We start from the raw sequence: 18,367 nt of genomic DNA on the forward strand, positions 1-18,367 counted from the left end.
AGATATTTATCAGGATTATTTTTTCCGTAATAAGTGTGCCCTGTAAAATAACATATCTCCCAGCCTTGTCTTTAATAACCCTTGTCACCTGAAATGGTATAGATTTGTGGATCAAGATCATAACACCTCTTGCCTGAGAAGTGAAGGGCGCAGAATATATACTGCCTTGCCACCTCCTCCTAATCTTCGCCTCTTGACTAGACAACAGGTGTGTTTCCTGTAGCAGCATGATATCAGAGTGCATAGAGTTCAGCCTAGACATTACTTGTTTTACCTTCTCCAGTTTTTGTAGTCCTCTGCAGTTCCAAGAAGAAATTTTAATTCTTATCCCACCAGACATAACATATAACACTGAATGAGCTTCCCAACACATTTGAAATATTAAAGGACAGAGAAACAAATAATACCTGAATGTCAAAAACTACATCCATAACAATGAATACTGAATATGCCCCTTTAACTTGAACTTGGGCACCCATTTCCCTCCCCCTATACATATTGGCACCTGTCTAACAGCTAAAGGTTGTTCCACCCAAAAGTGAGGATCAACCGACTGTGCCTGAACACTTTTCCCTTACCCCACCCCGCTATGCAAACAAAAAACTCGTTATTGAATACGATAAGAAAATCAGGGTACTAATAGTGGCTGTGAGCCTCTGGACCAATAAACAAATAAATATAACAAACTGGCCTTTCTCTCTCTCCCTCTCACTTCTTTTTAAACTTAAAGCTCAGTAATCACCCCTCCATGCCAACACACTGTAGTATGACCATGATTACATCATCTCACCCCGGTCCACCTTCTGACCTCAGAGCCTTCACAAAGTTCTCCGCTTCACCTGGCAGGTTAAAGATGCGGGACTGTCCGTTGTGTGTCACTATCAGTCGCGCAGGAGGAATCATGCCGTACCGGATACCCATGGAGCGAAGCTGTTGTCTCACGGCGTCAAACTCTTTCTGTTTTTTGTGCACTCCGGTCGCTAGGTCCTCATAAAATCTCACCGGGCGATTCTTGAAAAGAATCTGTCCCTTTGCCCTGGCAGCTCTTATCACGGTCATTTTATCCTTGTAATTTAGAAACTTCATGATCATAGTCCTTGGTGCAGCGGTATTTGACATATTCTTCTGGCCGACCCGATGCGCTCTCTCCAGCGTCAGAGTGGTTCGTAGCGGCGCCAAGTTCAGAGCCTCCGGTAGCCAGTTTTCCAAGAAAGCGCACGCGTCTTCTCCTTCTGCGTCCTCGGGCAGGTTAACAAGTCTCAAGTTAGATTGTCGCGATCTGGTCTCCAGATCCAGCACTTTGTCCTCGAGGTTTTTGTTGTTATTTTCAAGAGTCCGTACCTTTGCTTCCAAGGTGGTAATGCTATCTTCTGCTGCAGATATCCGGGCCTCCGCCTCGTTGACCCGCTTGGCACACTCATTAACATCCTTCCTCACGGTCTCTATTGCTGACAAAATACCATCAAGTTTGGAGGAAAAATCGGATTTCAAGCTTGCAATAGCCGCCAGTATTACGTCTGAGCCTTCGGCCGTCTTTTCTCTCTCAGTCGGCTCATCATTTCCCTCCTCCACCGCCTGGCTAGCGTTAATATTAGTCTCGCTATCTTCACGGCTAACGCTAGCTTCACAGCTAGCCTCAGAGTTCAACTTAGAAGTGAAGTCAGATAATTTCGATTGAGTCGGTCTACCAATGTTTTTCCCGGGTTTCCTTTGCGAGAGAGGCATCACAGCTGTCCTAGGTGTCGTTCAATGTCTAACAAACGAGTATTATTCAGGATTTTACAGAAAGATAGCGGAGCAGAAGTGGGCATGTCCTTTCAGCCAGCCGCCATTACCGGACCTCCTGTTGAGTAATTTAACATAAAATTGTTTGATAGTGTTAATTTGGAAAGCCAAAACTCTAGCGGGTCCACCAGACCCATGAACACTGGCTGAGTAACAAAAATACGAACACCACACAAGGGTTAAATAAACATTACACCTATATGCTTTATGAAAAGGAAAGTTTTAACCCTAATCTTAAAAGTAGAGAGTGTCTCTGTGTTATGAATCCAAAGTGGGACCTGGCTCTGCAGATGAGAGTGTCATGTTTCGGCTGTGTGGCAGGCAGGAGAGGACCCAAACGCAAACTCACAGAGACAAAAGGTAAACTCAAAAAACACAGCTTTATTGCTGGCGTGGAGTGGGACACGAAAAACAATACAAAATAAACTAAACTGGGAAAACTAAAGCACAGGGAGCCACAGGGAAAAATCACACAGCTATGATGGAGACTACGACACTGACAAAGAGAAACACAAGGCTTAAATACACAGAGGGATAACGAGGGAATGAGACACAGAAGGGGAGCAATCAGGCTGGACGAGACAGAGACGCAAAACTAGAAACACTCACATGAGGCATGGACCTACAAAGTAAAACAGGAAACACACTGACTGAATTCTAAACATGCAAACTTAACAGCAACAGGGGAGACATAACATGGAACACAGGGAAGCCATATGACAAAGCCAAAGAGCAAAACCTAAGATAACCATAACAGATCTAGGGAAACACGAAACAGTACCACAAAGGACTCAAAACATAATCCATAATATAAAAACACGAGATCTCTCCAAAATGAAACAGGAAACATGAGAGGCAGACATGACAACATAAGACAACAGACATGAAACACACGAAGGGCAAGGGAGACTTCACAGGGGTTGAAAACACAAGAGGGAACTAATAAGCAAATGAACATAGGAGACCTGATGAGCTTAACATACTATAAACATCAAAATGAACTAAAACTCAAAACACTGGGTCCTAAGACCCAGGATCGTGACAGAGAGGCCTGAAAGCTGGAGGCTCTGCCTCCCGTTTTACTTTTAAATACTCCAGGAGCCACATGCAAGCCAGCAGTCTGACAGCAAAGTGCTCTGTTGGGGTGATACAGCACTATGAGGCATGATTATTCAAGATTTTGTTGTAAATTTGAGCAACATGTGAGTAATTTAGCTAGCATGGAAAAGGAGAATTCAATACAAAAACTGCAGATATGCTTTGCTATATATTTATCCAGTGTGCCAAATGTGCTATATTTTTAGATGATAGACATTTTTGACCTACTTTGGTTATCACAGTGTGTACATTTATAATTTTGCCTCAATGCCATCTCATTCGTTCATCTGCTATTTTGCATATGTTTACGTTTTTCTTTGTGGTTTAAAAAAATGAAATGAGATCAAAAAGAACATTTAATGTCAAGATAAAGGTTTGAGCACAGGTTATGCTGACCATGTCATCCATGGTTCAAGCTTTGCCATTCCCCATCACTATTTTCCCCTTATTTTCAGTCAAGACTCGACACTTTTGGACTTACTCCAAATGAAAGTCACCAGCACACTGATTAGAATATTTTAAAGTCCAGGTTCATTTATTCATTTATACCAAAGACCTATTTTCAGCAAGGAAACGCCTTGACAATGGGTCATCATAAGCTGTGACACAGTCCTGCACATCATGTGGTTGTGTTTTATTTAGGAAATAGAAGTAGGTCACTAAAGTCACTCAAAAGTCACCACGCATCATTTAGACCGAGCCCTGTACCCATGCCTGTGTAAGCGTAACTTATCAAGTAAAATGCTTTAGTGATCGATAAGAATAGAAAAGCTCATTTATGGTGCAATTAGGCAAAGTTTTTGTATTGGGGAAGGAAACGTACTTCAGACGGTGGCAGGTTGTTGTGAGGATGTGAGAGGATGTTCTAAAGTATGGCGCTTGCTCCGACTCTCTCTTTGCCAGTGAGTATGTGGATCGACTAATTGGCTGTTCTGCATTACTGAGACAAGTACATCCATGTCCACAAATATTGATTGGACTAACCAGGATAATTTAGTTATTCTGCAGTTATTCCGGTTTCTTGTTACATACAGCTAATGCTGGATCATTAATGACAATAAATGGGGCAACTCTCCTCTTAAAAGCTTCCCATAGTGAAGGTTTTTACAGTTTTGGGGAGAAATCCCTTGTGAGCTTAACTACAGCTCTTAAAACTCCTCGAACTACAACATCTCTGTCTTATCTTTCCCCCGTTGTGTTCATCTTACAAACCTGATGAGCTGCATCAATGTCTTTGTTTTGGTTGGTCTCCTTTCTTTTCCCGAACAGCTTCTAAATTCCCGAAACACTGAAGCAGGCTTGTAGTTTTGCATGAAGTAGGAGAAAAAGGGTTTTCTCATTTCTCTAATTTGTTCCTAACTGTGTCCTCTGTGCTTTGTACCCCTGCCTCTGACTTGGAAATCAGTGTCAGCACGCCATATTGAAAGAGGTCTTAACTCCTAAAATACATCTGGAGTGGAGAGGACAGAGGAAAGGAGGCTTGGTGGAGGGGCAGAGGTGCTGTTTTTGTCTTCAACATGTTAAAGAGGGATGACACAGTTGTGGAATATGCAAACCACAACCAGAGGAGAACTCGTAGCTATATAATAGTTATCTTGTCATATTTTACCATATTGTAAATTAATTAAAAGTATTCCGCAAAACATATCATGAGCATTAATTGCGGGGCGATCGTGGCTCAAGAGTTAGGAGTTCGCCTTGTAATCGGAAGGTTGCCGGTTTGAGCCCAGGCTCGGACAGTCTCGGTCGTTGTGTCCTTGGGCAAGACACTTCACCCGTAGCCTACTGGTGGTGGTCAGAGGGCCCGGTGGCGACAGTGTCCGGCAGCCTTGCCTCTGTCAGTGTGCCCCAGGGTGGCTGTGGCTACAATGTAGCTTGCCATCACCAGTGTGTGTGAATGGGTGGATGACTGGATATGTAAAGCGCTTTGGGGTCCTTAGGGACTATTAAAAGCGCTATATAAATACAGGCCGTTTACCATTTACAGCAAAAATTGTATGGTGCATTTGTGCCTAATGTCACAGTGAGGTTAGAAGTCCCATTTAGGGAGATAATAATAATAATGTATACTTTATTGATCCCCGTGGGGAAATTACTTGTTTTTTCTCTGCATTTGACCCATTCGCTCAGTGAAGCAGTGGGCAGCCACTAAGCAGGCGCCCAGGGAAGTTGCCTTGTCTCCTCTCCTCTAATCTTTGTGTGAGGGGAGTGAGTGAAGGATTTAAGGATATGCAGCTTGGAAAACGAGGAAAGGTCAAGGTCCCCCTCTGTGGTGCTTCTGGCTGATCAATATGCAATGGATCAAACATTATCAGACGACTGTAGCTGTGTGTGAGAATCCTCTGTATTGTTAGTGTCAGTTTGCAGCAGTAGATTAAATCATGTAAAATACCCACAATCTGACACTGAATTTAATGTTCTGGTATCTTCTCTTATTGAGTTACTTATTAAGTAACTGAAGTACAAAAGTCTTATTTGAAAAATAAATCTCTGACAACTAATAAAGTAAACACTTTTAAATGCATAACTCTGGTGGAAATAGTTTATATGAGGCAGAGAAACTGTGTCTGTCTGTGTGTGTCACCATAGCTGCTTAGTTCACAATGCTGCGGCATCACTTATTCAACAGGGACAAATTAGGCAAAGACAGACGTGGCTAAAGACAAGGACAGTTATGAATGGGAACCGACAGAGGGCCTGTGTGTTTAAGTGTGTATATTTGTATGTTTGCCGTATTTCTGGCTTGTTTGAAGTAAATCCAGTGCATTAGTAGAAACAATCCAGCTGTTTAAAGTCATTCTCTGGAGCCAGAACATATGTGCGCTCATCTTACTTCTTGGGTTTAATGCCTCCATTTGTTTGTCATTAATTGACTGCAACAGCAAAAGACATTATTTTCATTTCGTCCTTTACTCTGGGTTACAGAGTCTCTATAGACCTTCAGATCTAAACAGAAACATTTTTTTTTCATTGCATTTATACATCATGCACACTGCTCAGCGTATGGTGCAAAAAGTCTGTGCTGAATACACCACCAACTGGTTTGTCAAGTCTGAGAAATCAGATGTGATGAGTGAGTGATGGACCTGACTGTCGCCGTACTCGCTGGCTACCAACTCATGATTTATGTGTTGGTAGCCAGTGAGCGTGTCTCAGATAATGCTTCTTTCTCTCACTTTAAATAAATAAAATATTAAAACAAATGAATAACTGAAGTGATGAGTTTATACTTATAATGAAAGAGTTCAGACCAGAAGGATGCTTTCTTATCAACTTCTATAGGCCCAGAGATGTGTTTGCAACCATAGGGATTGTCTATAATATGACTCTATATATATGACCCAGATTGGACTTGGACCCAGCTTCAGTAGCTGATAGCTTATCCATTAGACCACTGGGCATCTTTGCAATGTGACCTAATTTGCTGGTTGAGTGAGAATGAAGTTATGAAACCCTTTTGAAAGGTTATAGGTTTTGTAAATTTTGTAACATATTAGAGATTTTCAGATATTTGTTGGATAAGGATTTCGTTTTCTGCATGTTTCTTGTAAATGTGGCAATGTTTGCAATCTCAGCTTGTCTACCTCCAGCCATCCCATGCACAACAGTGATACGCATGCATCACTTCATTGTTGACATTTTTTCATTACTTAAAAAAAACTGTTTTATTTGTTTATATTTATTTATATTTATATTTATTTATTGTCTTTCTGTTTTTATGACCAAATTTGTTTTCACCAGCTTTTATGATTCTGGTAGTTTCATAACCCTTTTTGCATTATTATATCTAATGTTACAATGTCCCTTTTTCGGTCACGAAAATGAATTAATGCCATAATTTAAAAAAAAGACATGAAAAATTAAATAAATTAACCTAGTGACAAAGTGGCTACACTGAGGTGAACTGAAGCATGATCATCACTTCCTTGAGAAAGAGGCACATCAGGCCAACAAGCTGAAACGGGATGAAACTGAAATCTGAGACAGTCCTTTGGAGCTCTTAGAGCAGAAGAGCAAGCTTATACCAAGCTTGCATGGGTTTATGTTAGGCGTGTGTTCAACAGGCGCACTTACAAGTTTAGCAGTGTGTCTGTGTTTGTGTGTGTGTGTCTGAAGGTTCTGCAGTGTGTCAGTCCACAGGGGCCGTGTGCTCTCTGTCACGGAGAATAGATAAAACACAATGTGCTCCCTGTTCTCGCTCTCGCTTTGTCTCTCACTCATTATCACTCAGAGTTTTTCTCTCGCAGTTGTGATTCTCTTCTTTTTTGAGACCACATCCGCGCTTAATCCTGATCGCTGAATATGTTTTATAATAGTTTTGTCCACACTGAAAATTATACACTCCATAAAAGCTGTACACAGCTCCCACGATATTAGAGATTGGTTTGAGGAATTCCATTTTTATGCTTTGATCACATGTTGCTTTTTACACCAGAAGTGACCATATTTGCCCGATCAATAAGAAAGGCCTAATACGGTTTTACTCAGCTGAGTTCAAATGAACTGAAAAGATTTTCTGTAGCAATCTGTAAATGTTTTTTCCTCCTGTTAAAGAGGGCATTTTACCATGGGAGTGCATGATGCTTCGCTCGGTGTTTCTAGTTTGGTAAACAAGTTGGCTGCACAGATAGTTTGGCATTGAAAGACTTGGATACTTGGTCTTAGTCTTGGGCACTCCCCAGTCACTCCCGACTTACTAAAATACAGCATGATTGTACAACACGATGATTTTATTGTCAGTTTTCTCCCTGGATTATAATAATAATGGATTGGATTTATATAGCGCTTTTCAAGGCACCCAAAGCGCTTTACAATGTCACTATTCATTCACTCTCACATTCATACACTGGTGGAGGTAGCTACAGTTGTAGCCACAACTGCCCTGGGGCAGACTGATAGAGGCGAGGCTGCCATATCGCGCCATCGGCCCCTCTGGCCAACACCAGTAGGCGGTAGGGTAAAGTGTCTTGCCCAAGGACACAACGACCAGGACAGAGAGTCCAGGAATCGAACCGGCGACCTTCCGGTTACAGATGCGCTTCCCAAACTCCTGCGCCACAGTCGCCCCATAGTATTTCATTCATGTTAATTGCATAAATGTAGACCCTAAAATCAGAGTGACATATATTATTACATTACCATTGTTGTTTTCATGTTGGAGGAGAGAACGTCAGCGTGTCAGCGTACAGCGTGTCTGGAGCGGCTTAGAGCCAAGAGTTCACCAAAGTCTTGTGATTTCACTTCAACCTTGACAGCCAGTGGGGCTGTGTGTTTGTGTGTGTGTGTCTCTGTGTGTTTAGAGAGCTGGCAGGTGTGGAAAGGAGTCATGACTTGTTGAAGGACCTTTATTTTTGGGCCAGTCTGGATCACTAGGAGTTCACACTTTCTCACACATGCTCATACACAGTAGAAGCTGCACAGCAATATACAGCTGAGTCACACTTTTGCCCCTTACACCCAGGGCTATTGTTTGAAGTTTCTACCCGGGGAAAAAAGAAAAAGAAAAGACCCAAATTTAGTCAACAGCTGCATAAAATAACCAATCTTGGGCTTTGTGGATAAGATACATTTTGCTCAATTTATTATCAAAATATACTCCTGCTTAGTAAATTGCAAAAAGGGTAATAAACAAAAATTAAGCTGTTCAAAAAGTCCTTAATTGCATCTCTAATTCATTTTATACAGTAGCAGTGAAGTAACAAAAAGTCCCTACATATGTTTTGGTCATGGTAGTTGTAGACTAGCTGGCTGTTGGACTCCACTAAGGCTTCCCTTTGTTCCAGATTGTTAATGATTTTTATGGAAAGAATTTACAGGTATAGGATCTCACCTATGCTAGTAGTCGATTATTAAGTCCTGTTGGCCTCATCGAGTGACAGCCTCGAGCTCATACTAGGGCGGTTTGCAGCCGAGTGTGAAGTGGCAGAGTTGAGAATTAGCACCTCCACTTTACAGTTATTAACATAAACCACAAACACACACACACACACACACACACACACACACGCTTTTGATGCATTAGGGCAGATGAGGCAGGATGGAGGAAAACCTGCTCAATTGAGTTAAAGGCTACAATTTAATTTCCCTATGTGCGCATTTGTTTGTCTGTGTGTGTCTGTATGTGTGCCTTTTCCGCTATAAATAAGTGTACAGTTTAAGGCTTTTCGAAAGAAAAAATATATATTAAATTTGACTACTTGTTTGATATACAACACAATATGCACAGTGAAGTACTAACTGATGAAAACCATGTGACGTTTGATCTGCCAGTGAAATCAAGTAGCAGATATACAGTATTGTTCTGTTTGTTTATAACCAATCAAATCTAGATTGAATTAACATACATCTCACATTAACATGTTTGATTTTTATGAAAACTGAAAAATGGATTTGTTTTATATGAAGTCATATGATGAAGTTATTCCCTGATTAATCTTAAAATGTTCCTTTTACCAGTCGAACGCGATGACAAGTAAATCTAGAGCATGTGCCATGTGTATGGGTGTGAATTCATAATAACAAAACCAGCGGACATACACACATGCACACTGAAGGGCCTTTTCCTTCCTCTTCAGCATCTATATTTAGTGACATCTGCACCTGAGTTTGAGCACGCTCAGTAGCAGTAGATGAATGGAGAGCTGTGACCTCAAAGGCACTGTGTGCATGTATGCTGTGATCTTTGAGGTCCTGATGGACACAGTGCTTTTTTCTTTTCTGATGTTGTTTCCATTCTAAGGTTCTACACCAGTGTTTATACTTTTGAATGTTTGTTGTGTAGGTCTCTGATTTTAAGTTTGGGGCTTCACATATTCTTTTATTGTAAATGTAGAACTAAAATTACCCACACCTTCCTTTTCCAGGCAAAAATTATGGACAATCTCAGATTGCTAGGGAAAATTTGTTGGCAAGTGATGCGATTAGTCGTTAGCATATTGCTACAGTTTCCTGTAGTTTGCATGGAATATGCAACACGTTTTCACTCCCAAAGCGCAACATTTTGCGCCAGGTGACAACACGTCCCTATGTTACGAGATCGGAAAAATTAGGAAAAATGAGAACCGTTCTATGCATGTAATGTTTTTTTTACTTAAATTGCTTTGGAAAACACTATCTGACATCATTAAAGTGCTGGTTAAAGTTAGGGATAAGGTTATGGTTAGGGTTAGGGAATACATGGCTGGAATGTGTATTAGCACGGGAGCGTTATTCTACTGGATTTCATCCCTAACCCGGTGCATAGCATAAGAATGTGGAAGGTCACCTTTCGCGTTCCCCGGGAATGCCTCGGGACTTGACAAATCGTCAATATATTACGCCTCAGGAGTGAGAATGGGCTGGAAAATGTCTGCAAACATTTGCCAACTACATGCCAAACAGTAATTGGTAATTTTAACTTTGCAGGTGATTGGTCTTTAAGGGGTTTAGAGAGAGTGCCTGGTTACCTGGCCTTTGCCTGCTGGGCCTCGTCAGGCACATCCCAAATAACCAGCATGGACCTTCATAAAAAAAACTTGGGTGTGTGAGGAGTTTGTTAAGGCCCTGGAGCAGGACTTTTGGCTGCCCTCAAAGAAATTCTGGCAAGCCATCAGATGATTAGGGAGGAGAAAATCATCTGGTCACACTATGTGCAGCGGGGATGGAGCACTGCTGACTTCCACTGTGGATATAGTTGGGTGTTGGAAGGAATACTTGGATGATCTCCTCAACTGCTTCCATGGAGGAAGCACTCTAGGAATGTGGGGGGTACCTTATCCATCACTAGGGGTGATGTCACTGAGATAGTTAAACAACTCTCATCCACCCAAGTAGAAGGGGCCCTGGGGTCAATGAGATTCGGCCTGAGTTCCTTAACCCTCTTGATGTTGTGGGGTTGTCTTGGTTGACCCATCCTTGCACAGAGATCTGGCACGATTCCTCTGGATTGGCAGACCATTGGTTGGTTTGCCTTTTTAAGAAGGTGGAACAGAGAGTTTTAAAGGGGGATCACAATCCACAGCCTCCCTAGGAAGATCTGTACCGGAGTCCCGTAGAAGAGAGTCTATCCATTAGTTAAACCTCGGACTCAGGAGGAGCAATCTGGTTATTGTCCTATCCAGAATGCTGGATAAACTGTTTATCCCCTTGAGAATGTATGTGGGTGTGTTGGGGTGTTTTGAGAGTATGGGGTATCTTGTGGTGGGGTATATAGTAGGGGTATATTGCTACAGGCCATTCCCAGTTGCGTTGGTTTCCACCAAGGCTGCCTTTTGTCACCAGTTCTGTTCAAAAAATGTATGAAAAGGGGAATGAACGCCATTTTAACAGAGTAACCAAGTGATGGAAGGTTTGCACTTTCTCAGGATCTGGTTTCTGCTTTTTGCATTGATCTCTCAGGTGGGTTGAGAACACCTTGTTTGCCGGGAAAAGGAAGGTTACTAAAGGAACTGTTACCTCCATGACCCAGGCTTGAATAAGCAAAGGTGGATGGGTGGATGAACAGCCAGATTGTTATACTTCTGGTTGCAAAAAGACTTCTGGTGCTGTAGCAGTTATGGGAAACAGCCCATTTTATTCATCAAAAACAGCTATCATTGGCCTGCTTTACTGCTTCCAAACAATCTGCCTGACTTATAACTACACTTAATGTCAATCCCTCTCTATAAAACATTTTTCCCCTGGATAATTTTAGTGTGTATGGGTTTAGAAAAACAACACATCCCCAATACACTTGTCAGTACACCTACATGTTCTTTCCATATCTGTCACAAAGACAACACACTTTCTTTGCTTGATAGACAGAGGCAACAAAAACAGCCCAAATCTGAGTAATTTTGTTGTTTATAGATCGTTCAGTCTTGTCACCAGAATGCAACTGTCCCTCCTCTGTCAGTTTCATGGTAATTTTTTGCCTCTCTCATCTGTCCATCTGCCACAATGACTTCCTTCCTTCCGTTTGTTCTTCTAGAAAATGCAGATGGATGAGAATAATTATCTTGTTAAACCTCAAAATGTTCACAGTGTACTGTCCTGCCTAATGATGAAGATCCATTAAGCGGGGAAAGAAAAAGAAGTGCCATTCCAGGAACAAGTACTGGATATAAAATGTGTTTTAACAACTACAACTGCAAAAAAAAAAAAAAGATCAGGAAGAGTGCTACCCTCTTCCCCCTCCTCTTTCTCCTTCACTGTCGTACTGGAACGAGCCAACAAACTTTCTCTGTCCTCCCCCTCATCCGTCTCCCTCTCTTTGCTTTCCATCTCTTACTGTATACATTACTGAACCCACGCCTGTTCGCCTTCACTGCACGAGTCTTCGCTTACTGCTGTTCACGGTGTGCGTGTGAATGTGTGAATGTGTGTGTTCACATTGGGATTATCACCACCGTGGGTGGTACAATCTGCTGGTAGAAACTCAGTGAACCCTTCAGCCAGTACCCACTTTCATCATATTGCTCAAGTGTGCTAAGGCGCAGACATACATGCTTTGATTTATACTGTATGCACACACACGTGCAGGCACTCAATAATCTCCACTTCCCTCAACTTCTCCCTAAAACCATTCAGACTCCTCGATATTTGCATATGGGTCTTATGCGTGTGAGAGTGTGGCTGTGAGTGTTTGTGAGGTATATATTTGACGTGTGGGTGTCTGACAGGATATGTGTCAATCTCAACTGCACGCCACAGCAGTTTTTTCCTTGAACTTTCTTGCCACATTGCCAGTGTGTCTTGCAAGTGGCACTGTGATATTTTGGCCCAACAGGATGCCACAGTTGTACGGTTTCTCACAGGTTGGTAAAAAATTTTTGGTTGCGTTGCTTTTTTTTCTTCCAATACCATAAGCACATAACGGAAAATACTGTGAAAACCACATGTGAAACAATCACATCATAGGGCTGTCCTTTGAATGATCCCCTATTTAAAACTTCTTTTGGTAGGGTTTGTGTTTTTTCATTGCATAATTGTGCATGCAAGAGAGCAACATAGCATGCAAAAACATTTGACAAAACAGACCTCACATTTACATACCTGCCACTCTAACTGTAACTGAGACAAGGTGACTGAAACTTTGAAGAAGGGAAGGCAGAGCAGGGTAATGCACCCCCTGTTCTTGCTCCACTGATCTCTGCTAATTAGCTTGCAGTGATGGTGCATAGTGATAGCAGAATAAGAAGCAGTTTTCCATCAGACCACGTGCCCCTTGTCTAAAAGTCTAGATTTTTTATGCGTTTTCAAATTCAGATGGTATCAAATCTGGGAAGTTGTTGGTAGGGCTGGGTGGCTGGAAAATTGTATTTTAATTTAATTTGCAGTTTTGGTTTCCAGCGGTATTGGAATAAAACTAGTAATTCTAGGAAACTCGTGTTTTTTTCCCCTTGTGTTGTGAGTCAGTGCACCTCTTTCTTTTACTTGATTGCACTTTTGACCCTGCCGAAAGTTAGAATTCACTTGATGTTTAGCTCAGTTCCAGCCTAAAAGAGAGTCCTCAGCCAACAAGATGTGTTTAGAGGATGCAACACTCACAAGGTGCCTTCAGGTGAAGCTGTGCAAGGATTTTTAATGGTTTCCTTTGTCTACATCTCACTTTGCATCTCTTGCCCTGTTCGCTTGTCAGAGTAACAACTTTGCAGCTGGTTTTAGCTCACTCGCCCTGTGGTTTCCATGTTGGTCTCCTGAGGCACGCAAGTCCTCTGCAGCCTGGGCAACCTTCTGCTTCTGGCTTCACTTGCAGGCATTGTCTGGAGGATGGTCTTGTAAGATGTACCGTTTGGTCAAAGACGCACCCTAATCGGGGCTTAAATCCCTACCAGACTAACCTGTGTCCCCCATCTTCTCACTTCTTCATTTAAATAATTTTTCATTGGAATTATATCATATATATTTAAATGGTCTTACTGCTGCATGAAGTTCATGCATTTTAAAACTGATAGCGCCTGATTGTTATAAATTGCTGAGTCACACCACTTAAGAGTTATCTGAGCACAATGTAGCTTGCCATCGCCAGTGTGTGAATGTGTGTGTGAATGGGTGGATGACTGGATAAGTAAAGCGCTTTGGGGTCCTTAGGGACTAGTAAAGGCGCTATATAAATACAGGCCATTTACCATTTACCACATGAATCTACGGGCCTCATTCAGTGTGATTTTCCGCTTACTCAGGATATCTAACCAACATAGATAGCGCTGGGCGGTATAATCAGAAATATCTATCGCAGTTGTTTTCTCTCTGCGAGTCTAGCAGCTTCATATTTTGATAGATATTATTTTTGCATCAGGTTTGCAATGACTCATTGTTCTATCAGGAGTATATAAAAACCCCATTTAATACTATCATTAAAAAAAAACAAAGCATAAATACAATACAATAAACAACCAAAACATTACATAAGCTACTCTTATTGACTCTGCTAACTAGCTGCCTTAGCTGCCTCGTAACATCCTTGCAAACACCAATTTCCTTAAACGTGCAATGATACTTTGAGAAAAATGACATGTTTTACATATTTGCATGTCTTTTGTTTAATGCTTTTCATAACTGCAATGCTTTGTATCTCTATCTATCTTATCTTATCTCTAAATGTTTTTATTCTGGGGGATTGTGATTTTTTTATGCGTGTTGTCCTTTATGGACCCCTGGAAAACTGTGTAGGATGAGTGAATGGTCCTGACACGTAAAAAAGTAGAGAAGCATTGTTAATAAATTATTATTTATTAAAGAATCATTTTCTTATTTTCAGGAAATAATTCAGTTTCATTTAGTATAAAAGGAATTAAGTTGACTCTTATGAGTACACTGCAGCATGAGCTGCTAATTTGGCATCGTTTAGTAAGAGTTTGTCTAATTTTTTTTTGTATTTGCCTTCTTTTTGTCTTTTTCTTATTTTATTCCTCATTACCTTTCTCTCTGCAGATTGACCTGGAACCAGAGGGGAAGGTGTATGTTGTTATTGACCTATCAGGATCTTCCAGTGAAGGTAAGAACTCAGTGAAACTGTTTTATGAAGCTCAGCGGGGTCTGTCATGTATGTAACACAGAGCGACTGCTCTCGGTCTCACTTATCTCTTGTTAAGAGCTGCTGTGTAACTATCGCAGGAGCTTTCAGTGTAAAGTGATGATGATGATGATGTATTTTGAGGCAAAAGCCTGTGTTTGTCAAGTCACTCTGACTCTCACAGCTGCTGCTACATTCACACCTTCTCCTCCTTGTATTGCAGAAAACCAGTGTTGCCACATTCAGATGTATTAAAACACCTTGCATGTGTGCAAAGTCCTTCTACATATTTGCAGCATGTTTTATAAACTTTAATAAATTATATCAAAAAATTCAAATAAGCTCATATAACAAATATTGAAGATAAATAGGATATTAATAACACTATCTTTAAGATGGGACAGAGTAATAGGATACATAAATATGCAATGACAGTTCAATCATTTGTTATTTTGCATTTTGTAATAACAACGCTAGTAGTGATATATTTGTGAAGTTAAATATGTAAGTACAATTCAAAGGTATGCCAGAGCTAAAATAAAAGCATAGACTACACCATTAAATGGTAAATGGCCTGTATTTGTATAGCGCTTTTACTAGTCCCGCCTAGGGACCCCAAAGTGCTTTACACACCCAGTCATCCACCCATTTACACACACATTCACACACTGGTGGAGGCAAGCTACAGTTGTAGCCACAGCTGCCCTGGGGCAGACTGACAGAAGCGCCATCGGCCCTTCTGGCCAACACCAGTAGGCGGCAGGTGAAGTGTCTTGCCCAAGGACACAACGACCGAGACTGTCCGAGCCGGGGCTCGAACCGGCAACCTTCCGATTACAACGCAAACTCCCAACTCCCAACTCTTGAGCCACGGTCTCTTATCATGCAGCTAGAAACAGTTAAAAAGTTAAAGTTTCTAACTGCAGGAGCTCAAGTATACCACTTTGGCCCTCCTTGTTGTGTTGTTAGGGTACATCCTTTGGACTTTCTGGTTGTATTGCATAGAGACAAACACATGTTATGTAGTTTTAAAATAAAATACTCGAATTGTAACATGCAGTGAATATAGTTAAAAACAACCTAACAATATTATTTTAAGTGCTAGCAAAGGCACAGTCAGAAGAAGGGAATGAGTGCATGTAAAGTGTAGAAGACAGCTTTGGCTTTGTCACTTAAAGAGATGCCCTAAGTATGCACAACTCAAAGCCTTCCTAAAATTTAAACTGTCATAAAAAAAGAAATTACAGTCCATATAGTTTTTCTGATAGAGGTAAAATAGGTAAAATAATGATGTGTAAAGTCTCCCAGAAACACAGAATGATGGCAAAATTGTAAAAACATCAGCAAAAAGCTGCTATTTTTTATTTCATTTTTTAAAATGGTCGTTAAACAAAAAAGTTTGAACCTCTTGATTTATAAAAGTCCATCAGATTAAGGAAAAAAATATCTAATATAAAAAACCCAGAACAGTCTGCACAGCCTTTGTTAAATGACTGCACTCATACTGATCGTCATTATAGTTTCACATCCTTTCTCCAATCATCTTAATGTACAGTTTTTGAGCTTTTAGTGGGTATTAAGTGAAAGGAAAGTGAAAGCAATAATGTAAGCATAGTGCTCCATTTGTATTAAGAGAACGTAGGTTTTTGCTCTATAATGCAGCATACACTTTAAAAATGACAATTATTTGGAATTAGGAATAGAGGAACAAAGAGAATGTAAAAACAATGTTGGTGTTAGATGAACCAACAGATATGTGTGTTTAGTTCTAAGTTACTTCTCTTTTTTGTTTTTGTTACTCAGTGAGAACGTGAAGTCAGGAGTGAGTCACCCTGTCACTGCACAGAATTTGCAGCATTACATTAGGAAATAGATGTGTCAGATTCCCTATGTGTTTCTATGACAATGATATTGTGCAGCCAGCGCTCTTCTTCGATATAAGTTAAATGATGCAATCAGAGTTTGACTGTAAACTCAGAGATCACCTCATCATTTAAGATATGAGACACAGTGCTTCGAGAGAGCCTCGAGCTGTAATCTTGTACTCCTACGTGTTGCTGTATGTTTCACTGCAAAACAAAGATGTAACAGTGTAGTTGAGAAGGAGTGCAGATGCTGATGTGATATACAGAACTAGTACTTACACTTGCAACAAGACTATAATCGTTGATGCTTTGACTAAATGCTGAGGCCCCATAGACTGCATGTAAAAGATGGACATAAGGTTCAAGATATATAAAAATGAAGAACTGATATGTCAAATATTCGCACATGACAAAATAATCAGCCCAGCCCAGTTAGGGCAGCAGAATCACTTTCCAATTTATCGTGGTTCTCTTCCCTTTCAGTAACCATTACTCTGCAACCACACTATGCCTGACTAAAGTAAGCTGACAACCACTAACCGGTTCACTTTTCTGTTGCTGCAGCAACTTCTCACTTGTGGAGCGAGGTACTTCCCGCAGCAAACCTGCTTCCTTAGTCATATACAAAAGTATAGTTAGGCTGTTGTTACAGTGTTGAGTGAAGCATTGGAGACGGGCAAGCTGTTGATGAATTAATACTTAGTTTAATTATTGATTTATTGTCTTCTCTTGCAGTGATTTTTCTTCTCCATTTTGAGTAGTGTAAGCTAACCATAGCACTGCAACTGTGTGGCTCTACACTGAGCTTTGATTTACAGGTGTGACTTCAGTTTGTGCACGGCCTGACTGAGTTACTGCAGTATAAAAACTGAGCATTGCATATCTGATGTTTGCTTCAGCTAAGTAAATAAAATGAAGCTGAGGATGATTTTGACCGATCGCATCCATTTTTCAGATTTTCAATCAATTTTGCAATATTATTGTTTTTGTGAATTATATTTGCTATCATGCAATGAAAATCTGAAATTATTACACCACCGGATGGATGTAGCCACGGTGACATCCTTTACAGCTTTGTGCATTAATTTGTTTCGAAATGCCAGTTCTGCCAGTTTGGGTGATTTGTAGCAATACCTGAATATCTTGATGCATTCTCAATCATCCAGGAAAGTAAATCTCCAAAAGTTGATTCTGTTCATCTGGACGTAGCGTTTTGTGGGAGAAACGTTTCATCACTCATCCAAGTGACTTCTTCAGTCTCGGACTTCAGACCCTAACCCATCAGCAAATTTGCTGATGACACCACCATCCTAGGACTGATCGAGAACAACAATGTTTCAGCTACAGAGAGGAGGTTCAGCATCTGAAGCAATGGTGTGAAAACAACAACCTGCATCTGAACACAGCCAAGACCAAGGAGATGGTAACCGACTTCAGGAGAACAAGGCGATCTGAGCACTCTACCCTCTACATTGATGGGGAGGAGGTAGAAAGGGTAGAAAGGAATTAAGTTCCTCGAAGTCCACATCTCGGCCGACCTTACCTGGTCCACAAACATTTCCCACCAGGTAGGGAAAGCACAACAAACGCTGTACTTACTCAGGAAACTGCGTCATGCCCAGTTACCCCAGAGACTGCTAGTGAA

General features: G+C 41.0%; 1 protein-coding gene across 1 annotated transcript in view; it reads left to right on the forward strand.

Annotated features, from left to right (window-relative positions):
• LOC146619644 (protein kinase C epsilon type-like) overlaps nucleotides 1–18,367 on the forward strand; it is a 92,004-nt gene that overhangs the window by 27,128 nt on the left and 46,509 nt on the right. The window contains exon 2 of the mRNA XM_085369602.1: nucleotides 14,776–14,839. Coding sequence (XP_085225728.1) covers nucleotides 14,776–14,839 — 64 coding nt within the window. The remainder of the gene's footprint in view (nucleotides 1–14,775; nucleotides 14,840–18,367) is intronic.

The sequence above is a fragment of the Diplotaxodon limnothrissa genome, linkage group LG13 (genome assembly GCF_057381915.1).
Source record: "Diplotaxodon limnothrissa isolate DT_005_m linkage group LG13, D_limnothrissa_male_GT1.1, whole genome shotgun sequence".
Taxonomy (NCBI): domain Eukaryota; kingdom Metazoa; phylum Chordata; class Actinopteri; order Cichliformes; family Cichlidae; genus Diplotaxodon; species Diplotaxodon limnothrissa.